The 13,094-nt window shown below is 46.2% G+C and overlaps 1 protein-coding gene across 1 annotated transcript; it reads left to right on the plus strand.

Annotated features, from left to right (window-relative positions):
- Positions 1-2,422: 2,422 nt before the first annotated feature.
- Positions 2,423-12,481, plus strand: LOC136514275 (protein NRT1/ PTR FAMILY 3.1-like). Its single transcript, XM_066508265.1, has 3 exons — positions 2,423-2,531; positions 2,717-3,542; positions 11,572-12,481. Exons 1-3 carry the CDS (start codon positions 2,438-2,440, stop codon positions 12,479-12,481), a joined length of 1,830 nt encoding a protein of 609 aa, XP_066364362.1. The 5' UTR covers positions 2,423-2,437.
- Positions 12,482-13,094: the final 613 nt, after the last annotated feature.

Raw genomic sequence — 13,094 nt, forward strand, 5'->3', positions numbered from 1 at the left:
CGGAGGCTCAGGATAGGCACGACAGGTGAACTTGTGGGAAGCTGGCACGAAAAGCTAAGGTTTTATTAATTCATTCACCATCCATCCGCATGGTTACAAGTGTTCCCTATTTATAGGGCTCAACTACTTCCTGACAGAATTTATTACAATGCCCCTCAACTGCTACAGTACATTCCTAAAATATTCCGCCACTGGTCTCTTGTTTGCGGGGCAATCCTGCCACACCGTCTCCAAGTAACGGGCCTCCATAAGCGGCCGGCCCACTGTGCCTCGATCTTCGGCCCAAAGGCCTGGGTTCCCGATGCTGGCCTCCGTCTTCGGGGGCGCGCCGTCGCCTTGGCGGGTCTCCGCCGGTCCGGTCGGAGACATCGTCCGTATGTCTCCGCCCGGCCGTGCGGGGGCCGTGGTTCCCGACGCTGGCCTACGTCTTCAAGGGCACGCCGTCGCCTTGGCTGGTCTCCGCCGGGCTGGTCGGAGACATCGTCCGTATGTCTCCGCCCGGCCGCGCGGGGGCCATGGTTCTCGACGCTGGCCTACGACTTCGGGGGCGCGCCGTCGCCTTGGTGGGTCTCCGCTGGTCTGGTCGGAGACGTCAACCGTGGGTCTCCGCCCGGTTGTGCGGGGGCCGTGCTGGCGTGCTCGCGCAGACCACGGGCGCCTGCGCTTGAGTACCTGCACACACTTAGGCAAGATTGTTTGTTTAATTAGTTCAGAGGTAAGGCGGCCTCCGCCCTCATCGCTGGAGACGCCCGTGAGCCGAAGCGGGGCTGCGTCCGCCTGAGCATAGGTCGGAGATGTCTGCGCCCGGCCTGGGCGGAATTCGCGACAAGCTCGTCGAGCCTCGTGTAGTGCCCTACGAGCATAGCCAGGAAAGTTCCTTTAGTCAGCGCCAGGTCTCCGCCCTAAGACGGTCGAAGACGCCTTGGCGACACCTTGCTGTCGGAGGCCTTCGTCACCCGCCGAAGCCGTGTTACAACAACCAGAGTTCAGTTCACCTTTTTCAATTGTTTTCAACTCCATTCTTCAGCCCTTGCTTTCAAGTGCTAACCACAAAGTGTCTCACCATTTGTGCATCGTGTGTTAGCATTTTCTTAAAGCATTTTCATAGGTTTTAAGTTAGCACACTGGGTCCTAATGCATATGCATGAACAATGTCACATAGTGGCACTTGATAACCGGTTTAACCATGATTTTTGTCCTCTTCATAGTACAACTATTTATCCTAAATCCAATCACGCTCTTTATGGTGTCTTGATTGACAAAACAAAAAATGACCATATAGGTTATACCTTTGCCTTGAGCCCATTTTTTGTTTTTCTCTTTTTTCTTTTCCAAGTTAGAGCACTTGATCCATCTTTTGGCCACCTCCATCACCATGAATGCCATTTTGCTCCACCACTTGGACTCGGACCACCCTAACTCATCTACACTTAGATAAATGGTTAGTCCAATATATTTCATCAATTATCCAAAACCAAACTAGGGCTTTCAGAGATGGCGGAGGGGAAGGGATGGGGACCAGCGGTGGTGGAAGGCGGGGGGCGGTGGCGGCGGCGGCGCTAGGGCGAGTTGCGAGGGAGAGGGGCCAATTAGGATATAAAGGTTGAGCTTGTGTGTGGCGAGGGTTAATGCATTATTACTATACTACGCACATCTTTGCTAGTAATATACTGTATATGGCACCCTTTTTTTTAGTAAGATTAGGGGTGAGAGGATCCCCACCTGGAATTTTATTAGAAAGAGATCGATCGTTCAGTTACATAATGCCAGTAGTTAGAGAATGGAGATTTCTACTGCTTTGCAGGTACAAGAGCCAAGTCTAAACATTCTCAGGATTGCTCGTTTTCTTCAATACGGGTCTTCCAGGTCGAGAGGTCGTCAATTACTCTGGCAATGACCTGGGTAGCAGAGGATCGTTCTTGCGGGAAGACCTCGCCGTTCCGGGCGTCCCACAGACGCCAGAGTATAGTAAGCAGAATAGAAGGCCACAGGTCGCTGTCTAATCCGTGGGGAGTGTTTTAAGAGCCAGAGCCCAGCTCTTCATCAGACACAGATGCAGCGGTATTGACCCCTAGTCTTTGCCATATCGAGGAGATGGATGGGCACCTGAAGAAGATATGGTGTCTATCTTCAACGCTGTTTGAGCACCGTTCGCATATATCATCTCTTAGCACATGCTTACGGAAGAGGTTGGACCTAGTGCTGAGTCTGTCTTTGAAGTAAAGACACGAGAAAATACAGCACCCTTTTGATATTATTTCGCTACCTCTGGCAGGGTACGGTCCTCGTGTCTATATATATGAACATGTGATTCCATACTTCCATCCTCGCATGCATGTGAGGGCCAGAGCTCACTGTCGCATGCCCTGCTCTGTTTGAGCACCAAACGCATCAATCACTGGCCATAACAAGCAGCGAGGGTTCCCTGCATCCAGCCATGGCAACCGCGACGACGACGGATGGTAGGAATGGAGAAGGAGAGCAGAAGAGGAGGGAGAAGGGAGGCTTCAAGACCATGCCATTCATACTTGGTGATTAGCTAGCTTAGGCCAACATAATACATGTAGCCAGCATATTTGCAATCGGATGATATTTTGAACAAGCAATGAGCGAGAAATCTAGACGATGCATTCAACGAGTGATGATGTCGGCGCAGTTCTTGACTTGTTTGGACGTTTGATGATGGCCCATCTAATGGCTTCTCCGTACGATGCAGGGAACGACATCTGCGACCGGTTCGCCACGGCCGGCTTCGGCGCCAACCTGATCACGTACCTGACGCAGCAGCTGCACCTGCCGCTGGTGGAGGCGTCCAACCTCCTGACCAACTTCGGCGGCACGTCCAGCCTCACAACTATCCTCGGCGCGTTAGCCGCCGACTCCTTCGCGGGCCGCTTCTGGACCATCATCGCCGGCTCCGTCTTCTACCAGCTCGGCATGCTCGGCCTCGTCGTGTCCGCGCTCCTCCCTTCGCTACGCCCCTCGCCATGCTCCGCTCCTCCCGGCGGCCCCGCATGCCAGCGCGCCTCCGGATTGCAGCTCACCGTGCTGTACCTCTCCCTGCTGTGCACGGCCTTTGGCGCCGGCGGGCTCCGGCCCTGCGTCGTGATGTTCGGCACCGACCAGTTCGACCACGAGTTGGGGGAGCAGCAGCAGAAGAAGGTCACCGCGGAGGCAGCCAAGGTGGTGGCAGAGCGGAAACGCCGCTACTTCAACCTCTACTTCTTCATGATGGGGGTAGCGGCGCTGCTGGCGCTGACGGTGGTGGTGTACATCCAAGACAACGTGGGGTGGGGGTGGGGGTTCGGGATCCCGGCCATCGCCATGTTCGTCTCCATCGTGGTGTTCGTGATCGGGTACCCGCTGTACGTCATGCTCAAGCCCGGGGGCAGCCCGTTCACGCGGCTCGCGCAGGTCGCCGCCGCGGCGTTCAAGAAGCGCAACGTCGTCGTACCGGAGGACACCGGCATGCTGTACCAGGACAAGGAGCTCGACGTCCTCATCTCCACCAACGGCAGGCTGCTGCACACCAACCAGCTCACGTAAGTCCGTCTCTCTAGCTATTTTGTCGTGCTCTGTGTGTTTCGACGTGTGCTCTCTACACACCTACACCCCGTAAGATAGCGTCCACGTGATGTACTTTTGCATTGACGCCTGCATGCCTGAACGGTACTAGACATGTCCGCAACATTTGTGGTGGTTACGCTATTGCCAAACTCTTACATCTGGCGTTGTCTGGTGCACGCGCTCCCCCTAGAGGCCTCCACCACCCGATACAAATTTAGGCAAATTCAGTACCAATTTAATCCAGAAAATTATAAATAACATGTTTGTGACACTAGACATGTGCATGTGTGATCTAAATGCAACAAACATGTACATGATACTAATCATCAAGATTTTAATCATATATAACAAAGGATGGGTCGCAACAGCATACCTAGCGGCACCAAAGCCGACGCTAGTTGACATAACGGTTGTCGATGTAGTCGTCCCGCTCGATGCCGTGCAGTAATGTTGCAGTGCCGATCACCCCAAGCCGTCGAGAAGTAGCAGGAAGAAGAATGAACGAGCGAGCAGTCGCGTGAAGACGTTCCCCAAAAACTTGATTGCTAGTCTTCACCTGAGTAGATGAACTCGCGAACGGCGCCGGTTTTGGAGGCATGCTCTCCCTATTCCTGTGCGCACAGAAACCGGGACGGGAATGGCAGAGAGCAGCACAACAGCAACGTGACTGTGTTCTGGCTATGTGTTCTCTTCTCTCTCGCGTAGAAGAGAAAGAGTGTCCCTTTTATGGAGTGACAAAGGAAGATAAAGTTGAAGAGCTAGGCACATGAAGAGTTAGTAGCCATCATGTCATTGTTTGTTGCAAGTAACTTGTGAAATCGACAAATGAACTGTCCGCTACTAGTAACGGAAACCACTATAACACCATGAACCACTAAATCATGATCCACCAACACATAATGGTCATCACGCACCTAACCTCTCATCAACCCTCATCAAACCGTAAGTTACACCACATAGCATTAACTTTGACCTTGGAATTTTATTTTATTTAATTGCTGAATAAAAATTGGACAAACCCAATTAAATCCAACAATCACCACCAAATTTCAAGGCATAGAAAATGCTCTCACTGCAAATTGTTTGATATACCAGTTTTTCGAAGGAGACTGTTAAGTTGAACATCCACCTAGAACAGAGATTACGCTTCTTCACAACTGAACAATGGATTATGCCTTGAATTGATAGTTTTGTGCGAAATAAGTTTCACCTAAGTCCTTTACTGATACAAGGCTGCCTAAAGTATCCCCTCTGGTTGGAGCATATAAGTCAAACTTCCGGACCTTTCATAAGTATCTAGAGATTACCCACATCTCATAGACTGTGACTAGCAGTCGAACTCATATAGGTGTGTTCCTTCTAAGATGTCTTGTAGGCCGACATCTCTGCTTAAATAAGCCACTCGGATCACATTAAGGTTTATACCATCCTGCCATATAGCATAGGAGAAATATGCATCTCAAACGATATGGATCTTATTTCAAAGGATCTCTCCATCAGTCAACCACTAGCTTGTTTCACCATCTTACTTCATAGGATCTCCGATCACATAGGATAGGTTACCACTATGGAATGACTTCACGTGGGTCTCAAGCCCATCTCTCTCGATGCACCATCTATCACATTACGTGACAGACCCTTTGTGAATTGATCTGCTAGATTCTTAGATGTATGGATATAGTCCAACGCTATTACTCCGGAGTTTCTTAATTTTTTGACAGATTTTAACTGCCTCTTCACATGCCTTGTAGACTTTATGTTATTCCTAGAACTGTTCACTTTGATTATCACAGTCTGATTCTCACAGTTCATAGAAATAGCCGGTATTGGTTTTTCAACCATCGGTAAATCCATAAGGAGTTCACGAAGCCACTCGGCCTCAATAGTGGTAGTGTCTAATGCTGTGAGTTCTGCTTCCATTGTTGACCTCATTAAGATGGTCTGCTTGCAAGACTTCCGAGAAACAGCGCCACCTCTAGTGAGAACACATATCCATGTGGCATAAATCTCATCAGCATCAGATATCCAATTTGCATGACAATAACCCTCTAGTACTCTCGGATACCCGGTATAGTGAATGCCATAGCTCACACTCCCTTTTAGATAGCGCAATAACCTCTCAAGAGCACGCCAATGATTATCTCTCGGATTTGAAACAAACCGGCTAAGTTTGCTCACAACAAACGAGATATCAGGCATCGTTGCACTAGCTAAATACATAAGTGAACCAATTATTTAAGCACATCTTAATTGATCCCGTGCTATTCTGTGATTTTTCCTTAATAACACACTTGGGTCATAAGGAGTTAAAACAGGTGTGCAGTCACTGTATCCAAAGCGACTCAACACCTTTTTCACATAATGGGATTGAAAAAGCGTTACCCCACCATTTTCTTCTCTTAGTACATTTATGTTAAAAATAACATCAGACTCTCCCAAGTATTTCATTTCAAAGTTACTAGACAAAAAATCTTTCGCTTCCTTAATCACGTTGATATTATTTCCAAAGATTAGTATATCATCCACATATAAGCACAAGATCGCACCTTCTCCCCCACCATACCGATAATAAACATATTTATCAGCTTCATTAATAACAAAGTAGGCTGATGTCAAAGTTCTGTCGAACTTCTTGTGCCACTACTTAGGTGCTTGCTTTAGGCCATACAAAGATTTCAATAATGTACACACTTTTTCCTCTTGACCATTTGCTACAAATCCATCTAGCTGATTCATATAGATCTCTTCCTCAAGCTCTCCATCTAAGAAAGCTGTCTTAACGTCTATCTGATGAACGAGAAGACCATGTGAGGCAACCAAAGAAAGTAACACTCATATAGTCGTTAGACGGACAGCTGGTGAATAAGTATCAAAATAATCTTCGTCTTCTTTTTGGGTATAACCCTTAGCCACAAACCTTGCCTTGTACTTCTCAATAGTACCATCAGGCCTAAACTTTTTCTTGAACACCCATTTACATCCCACAGGTTTACACCGTAAGGACAATCAATAACCTCCCAAGTTCTATTAGACATAATAGAGTCCATCTCACTCTGAACAGCTTCCTTTCATAAGTCAGCGTCAATAGATGAATATGTCTCTTCAATAGTTTTAGGAGTGTCATTCACATGGTATATAATATAGTCTTCACCAAAGGGCTTTGCAGTCATCTGTCTCGTATTCTTTCGAATGACTATATTGTTGTCCTCCTCATGATTTTCCACATGGGTTTCAACATCAGTATGTTCTATCAGTTCATACAACTCAGGTAATAAAATAGATTCATGACTAGAAGTGCTAGTTGCATTTTTCATAGGCAATTCATTCTCAAAAAATATAGCATCTCTAGATTCTATAGCAGTACCAACATTCACATCAGTCACTCGAGAATTTATTATTAAAAATCTATAACCCACACTGTGAATAGCATAACCGAGAGAGACACAATCAATAGTTTTGGTCCAAGCTTTCGCTTCTTGTTAATTGGCACATTCACCTTTGCCAAACAACCCTATGTTCATAGGTAAGAGAGATTTAATCTATTCTTCTCCCATTCCTCGAATGGTGTAATTTCTTTGTTCTTTGTGGGCACTCTATTTAGGACATGATATGTTGTCAATATTGCCTCACCCCACCATTACTTAGATAGTCCCACAGTCTCTAACATGGCGTTAACCAACTCAGTTAGAGTGTGGTTCTTTCTCTCAGCAATCCCATGGGACCGTGGTGAGTATGGCGGTGTACTCGTGAATAATATAATACCATGCTCCGCGCAAAACTCAGAAAACTCATTTGAGAAATATTCTGCCCCGCGATCAGACCGCAACCATTTAATTTTCTTCTCAAGTTGGTTTTCTACCTCAGCTTTATAGATCTTAAAATAATTCAATGCTTTATGTTTTGATTTTAACAGATACACATAGCAAAATCTAGTGCAATCATCTATATATGTCATGAAATATCTTTTGCCACATTTGGTCAACTCGTCATTCATTTCACACAAATTGAAATAGATTAGTTCTAATGGTGCCAAGTCCCTTGCCTCAGCAGCCTTGTGAGGCTTGCGAGGTTGCTTCGATTGCACGCATACATGGCATTTAGAACCTTTGACCAAATCAAATTTTGAGATTAAATCTAAACCAGTTAAGCGAGTCATGCAACCAAAATTTATATGACAAAGACGTGAATGCCAAACATTAGATTCAACATCACAGCTCACATTGTTCACGGACTTAACACATGCATCAGTTAAGGACAAACTGAACAAGCCTCCGCTTTCATAGCTTTTACCCACAAAGGTTCCATACTTAGAAAGTATGCACTTATTAGATTCAAACACAAGGTTATAGCCATCTTGACATAACATAGAACCACTAATTAATTTTTTATTGAGGGGACATGTTGCACGTTCTTCAGTTGCACAGTCTTCCCCAAAGTAAGCTTCAGATCGATCGTACCAACACCACGAACAGCCACATGAGCTCCATTCTCCATCAATAAGGAGGAACTTCTCCTGACTTGATAAGAAGAAAATAAAGAGATATCAGCACACACATGAATATTAGCTCCTATGTCAACCCACAAATCAGGTGAATGACAAATTGAAAGAACTGTAGGTAATAAATTACCATACCCCGATGTTCCTGCATCAGCCTCAATCATGTTTGCAGATTTCTTTTTGAGCTTCCACTTGATCTCCTTGTAGTCCCTAGTATAATGCCCGGGCTTGCCACAAGTGAAGTATTTTTTCTTTTCCTTGTTTTTCTTCTTCTTAAAAGGTGTAGTGGTCTTTTGTTTGAGCTCTTGCTTGAATTTCTTCTTGTGGGAATTTTGAAGATTTTTCTGCACTACATGGGCACTAGAACTTCCCTCAACAATTTTTTTTGCCGCGGACATCCTTAGCTCTCGCCTTCTCTTCAACATCTAAAGAGCCAATGAGGTCGGCAATGCCAAACTCTTGTCTCTTATGTTTCAGAGAAGTAGCAAAGTATATTCAAGCCTGTGGCAGCTTAGCAATAATGCAGCCCGCCACAAACTTAACTGGTAGCACCGTACCAAAATTCTCAAGTTCTTTTGACAGTGTTTGTATCTCATGAGCTTGTTCAACTACAGAACAGTCATCAACCATCCTATAGTCATGAAACTACTCCATGACATACAACTCACTACTAGCATCAGACACTCCATATTTGGCCTCAAGTGCATCCCACATCTCTTTATCAGTTTGCATAGCCACATATGCATCTACTATGGAGTCTCATAGCATGCTGATTATTGCCCCCTTGAACGTAGTATCAGCATCTTGGAACGCACGCTCCTCCTCAGGAGTATGCGGTCCAACTATCTAGGTTCGGCAATAAAGTAGCAGTGCATAGCAGTCAACCATAATATGCATATCTGATGCCACCTCTTGTAATGTGTGCGCTCAAAACATTTGGTTTCAGTATACTCGCAAAGCTGACTACCAAAAAATGCCTATCAAGTTTTTGGATTGATAGAAATTTAGGCAAATTCAGTACCAATTTAATCCAGAAAATTATAAATAACATGTTTGTGACATCACGCATGTGCACGTCTGATCTAAGTGCAACAAACATGTACATAATACCAATCATCATGATTTTAATCATATATAACAAAGGATGGGTTGCAACAGCATACCCATCGGCACTAGAGCCGACGCTAGTTGACATAGCGGTTGTCGATGTAGTCGTCCCACTCGATGCTGTGCAGTAACGTTGTAGTGCCGATCACCCCAAGCCATCGAGAAGTAGCAAGAAGAAGAATGAACGAGCGAGCAGTCACGTGAAGACGCTCCCAAAAACCTGATTGACGGTCTTCACTTGAGCAGATGAACTCGCAAACGACGCCAGTTTCGGAGGCCTGCTCTCCCAATTCCTATGCGCGTAGGAACCAGGACGGGAATGGCAGAGAGCAGCACAACAACAGCGTGACGGTGTTCTAGCTATGTGTTCTCTTTCTCTCTCGCGTACAAGAGAAAGAGTGTCCCTTTTATACAGTGACAAAGGAAGATGAAGTTGAAAAGCTAGGCACATAAGAGTTAGTAGCCATCATGTCATTGTCTGTTACAAATAACTTGTGAAACCGATAAATGAATTGTCCGTTAACAGAAACCACTATGACATCATGAACCACTAAATCATGATCCACCAACACATAATGGTCATCATGCACCTAACCTCTCATTAACCCTCATCAAACCGTAAGTTACACCCCATGGCATTAACTTTGACCTTAAAATTTTATTTTATTTAATTGCTGAATAAAAATTAGACAAACCCAATTAAATCCAACACCTTCTTCGTCCGTCGCAGCAGCGCTTTCACTGTGTCACGCTAATCTAATCCGTCTTCACATCCCCCGCTACTGATGATCTCACTGGCTGATTGCCTCTAGACTGTAGCATCACAGTTTGGCACTATGGTGCGGAGCCATTTCAGATTCAAGAAGAAAAATAAGCTGAGAGAAAGGCGAAGCCGGTGAACTCCAAAGTGAAGCAAATTTTTGACTTCACAGTTTCAGCTCCTGCATATAATAGTAACAATATAAGTCATGGGGCTGGAAAGCTCCGCTAAGGTTTGGTTTAGTTCAAAAAAAATTTCACCACAAACGATCACATCGAATTTTACGGCACATGCATAGAGTATTAAATATAGATGAAAAAAAACTAATTGCACAGTTTGGTTGGAAATCGCGAGACGAATGTTTTAAGACTAATTAGTCCATGATTAGCCATAAGTGCTACAGTAACTAACATGCGGTAATGATGGATTAATTAGGCTTAATAAATTCGTCTCGCAGTTTCCAGACGAGCTATGTAATTAATTTTTTTTATTAGTATCTGAAAACCTCTTCCGACATCCCTGAAACATCCGATGTGATATCCAAAAATTTTCATTTCGCGAACTAAACACACCCTAAATAAGCCATAGCCGTCCTAGACATCCCGATTCCCTCAAAGATCAGAGGATAAGAACCCTCAAATTCTAAACCTAACCCTAACCTAACCCCCTCAGGCCCGCCGCCGCTGGCGGTGACCACAGCCAGCGACGAGAATGTTATCACGCCTCTATGTCCACACCTTGTCCGCCCCGAGCCATGGCTGCCCTCCCCTAACATCGTGGGAGCGTTTTTCTTTCTTGTGCCCGTGTGTATAAGGATTTTGGCAAAAGTATGCATTACTCTAGAGCATCTCCAATAGACTTTTTAAAATCTACTCTCTAAATATCATTTAGAGAGTTATTTGAGTAAAAATCGTTTTCTATATATTTGTACTCTCGAACGGTTTTTCGGTATCTCGTGCATAGTCTAGAGAGTCATTCTTATTCTCCATCTTTAGTTAGCGAGAAATCCGAAATAGAGGATGTATATATTTAGATATTCAATATATTGAATAGGCTATTGGAGGGTATTTTTTCAATAAAATCTCTATTCCCTTGAAGATGCTCTTAGCATTGAACTAGAAAAGATATAAAGAGTCCCTTGAAGATGCTCTTAGCATTTAACTCTGGTTCACGGTTTTTTTTACTCTACCCTACGTCCTATAATACAATGTATTCTAGAGATTCTAAAATAAATTAAGAAAAAATACAAAAGACATATCTACTCTTACTTTTTTTAATTAATTAGACGTCAACATCAATATGATTAATGGCTGATGGTTGATAAATAGCAAGTTTGTGATATAATATAAAGCACAACTATCTTTTGTCTCCAAACAAAATCTCTTATATTTAGATACAAATTTTGAATGCTTAGATGCACTACGTTATACGACGGAGGGAATAGCTTCGCTCACTTCTTATTTTTAGTTTTTTTTTTGGAAGTTGTCACAATCACAACCCCAATAATACTCGCTGTTCTGACTGCTCGTTTTTTTTTTTCAGAAGCTGTCACAACCCCAATACTCCACTTTCCACTAGCATAGTAACGACATTGAGACGAAAACTGTGTGTTGATTTCTCTTTTCCTCTGTGAATTAAGGTTCTTGGACCGGGCAGCCATAGTGACGCCGGGCGACATCTCCGCTTCCGGGCAGCCGGACCTGTGGCGACTGTCGACGGTGCACCGCGTGGAGGAGCTCAAGTCCATCGTCCGCATGCTGCCCATCTGGTCAGCCGGGATCATGCTGGCCACCATTGAATCGCACAACGGCACCTTCATCATCATCCAGGCGGGCAGCATGGACCGGCACATCACCCGGCACTTCGAGATACCACCAGCGACCATGTCGATCTTCGGGACTGCGGCCTTCCTCGTCAGCTTGGCGCTCTACGATCGCGCGTTCGTGCCCCTGGCACGCCGCGTCACAGGCCTGCACTCTGGGATCACCTACTTCCAGCGCATGGGCATCGGGCTCGCCATCCACATCCTCGGCGTCGCCACGGCCGCGCTCGTAGAGACCAAGCGCCGCGACGCCGCGGCCGACCACGGGCTCCTGGACAATCCTGCCGCCGTCATCCCGCTCAGCGTGTTCTGGCTGGTGCCGCAGTTCGCCGTCCACGGCATCGCCGGCGCCTTCTCGTCAGTGGGGCACATGGAGTTCCTGTACGACCAGGCGCCCGAGAGCATGCGCAGTACTGCCGCCGCGCTCTTCTGGCTCGCCAACTCCTTCGGGAACTACCTGGGCACCGTGCTGGTCACGGTGGTGCAGCGCACCACGCGCGCCCGCGGCAACGACTGGCTCCAGGACAACATCAACCGTGGCAGGATCGACAACTACTACTGGCTCGTCACCTGCCTCATGGTGCTCAACCTTGGCTACTACCTCATCTGCTTCCGTTTCTACACCATGAAGCCTCTGGAGATGGCAGACGAACAAGACGATCATGATGGAGAATGTGAGCTCTCCACTCTACAGAAAAATGACACCGGTGCTGGAGGTGTGGTGTAAGGTTGATTTGCGGGCAATTAATTAGGGTGGGCTTTAGTTGTTAATATATACTAGATGATACCCGCTCGTCGCTGCCGGAACTTCGTAGCATTGCACTGCATCATGGACCAACTTTTACATATTATAAAGTTCAATATATATTAAAGTGCTCTTTTACGATGGTTGGAAAAGTACTATTGGTACCTCAGGTACTTTTCATTTTTTCTATTTCCTAACTGATTAATTGAGGATGATTATTTATAGAGTATATTGGTAATTGAGCTCACGTATCCTACTCCTGCTATTGAACGCCACCGCCCCCAAACTCCCGATTGCTCGCCACCATTGCACAAATCATACAGAGTAGGTTCTAATTGTTAGAGCGAACGTGCAGTGACGTCCACTTCCACGGCCGCGGCGCACTCCTCGGCATGGACCACGACCAGAACCTCGGCGCTGTGGAGTTCGACCTCGACGAGGCCGGCTGCCTGCTGCTCCTCACCCAGCCGTGCAGCAGCCCAACCCGCGAGACCATCCGACCATGCCGCAGGTACTGCAGATCCTGTCCAAGGTCTCGCCGCCGCAAGGGTCTGTCCATGGTCCCGAGCTCTCCCACAGCTACGGACGGAGGGAC

The sequence above is a fragment of the Miscanthus floridulus genome, chromosome 16, assembly GCF_019320115.1.
Source record: "Miscanthus floridulus cultivar M001 chromosome 16, ASM1932011v1, whole genome shotgun sequence".
NCBI lineage: Eukaryota > Viridiplantae > Streptophyta > Magnoliopsida > Poales > Poaceae > Miscanthus > Miscanthus floridulus.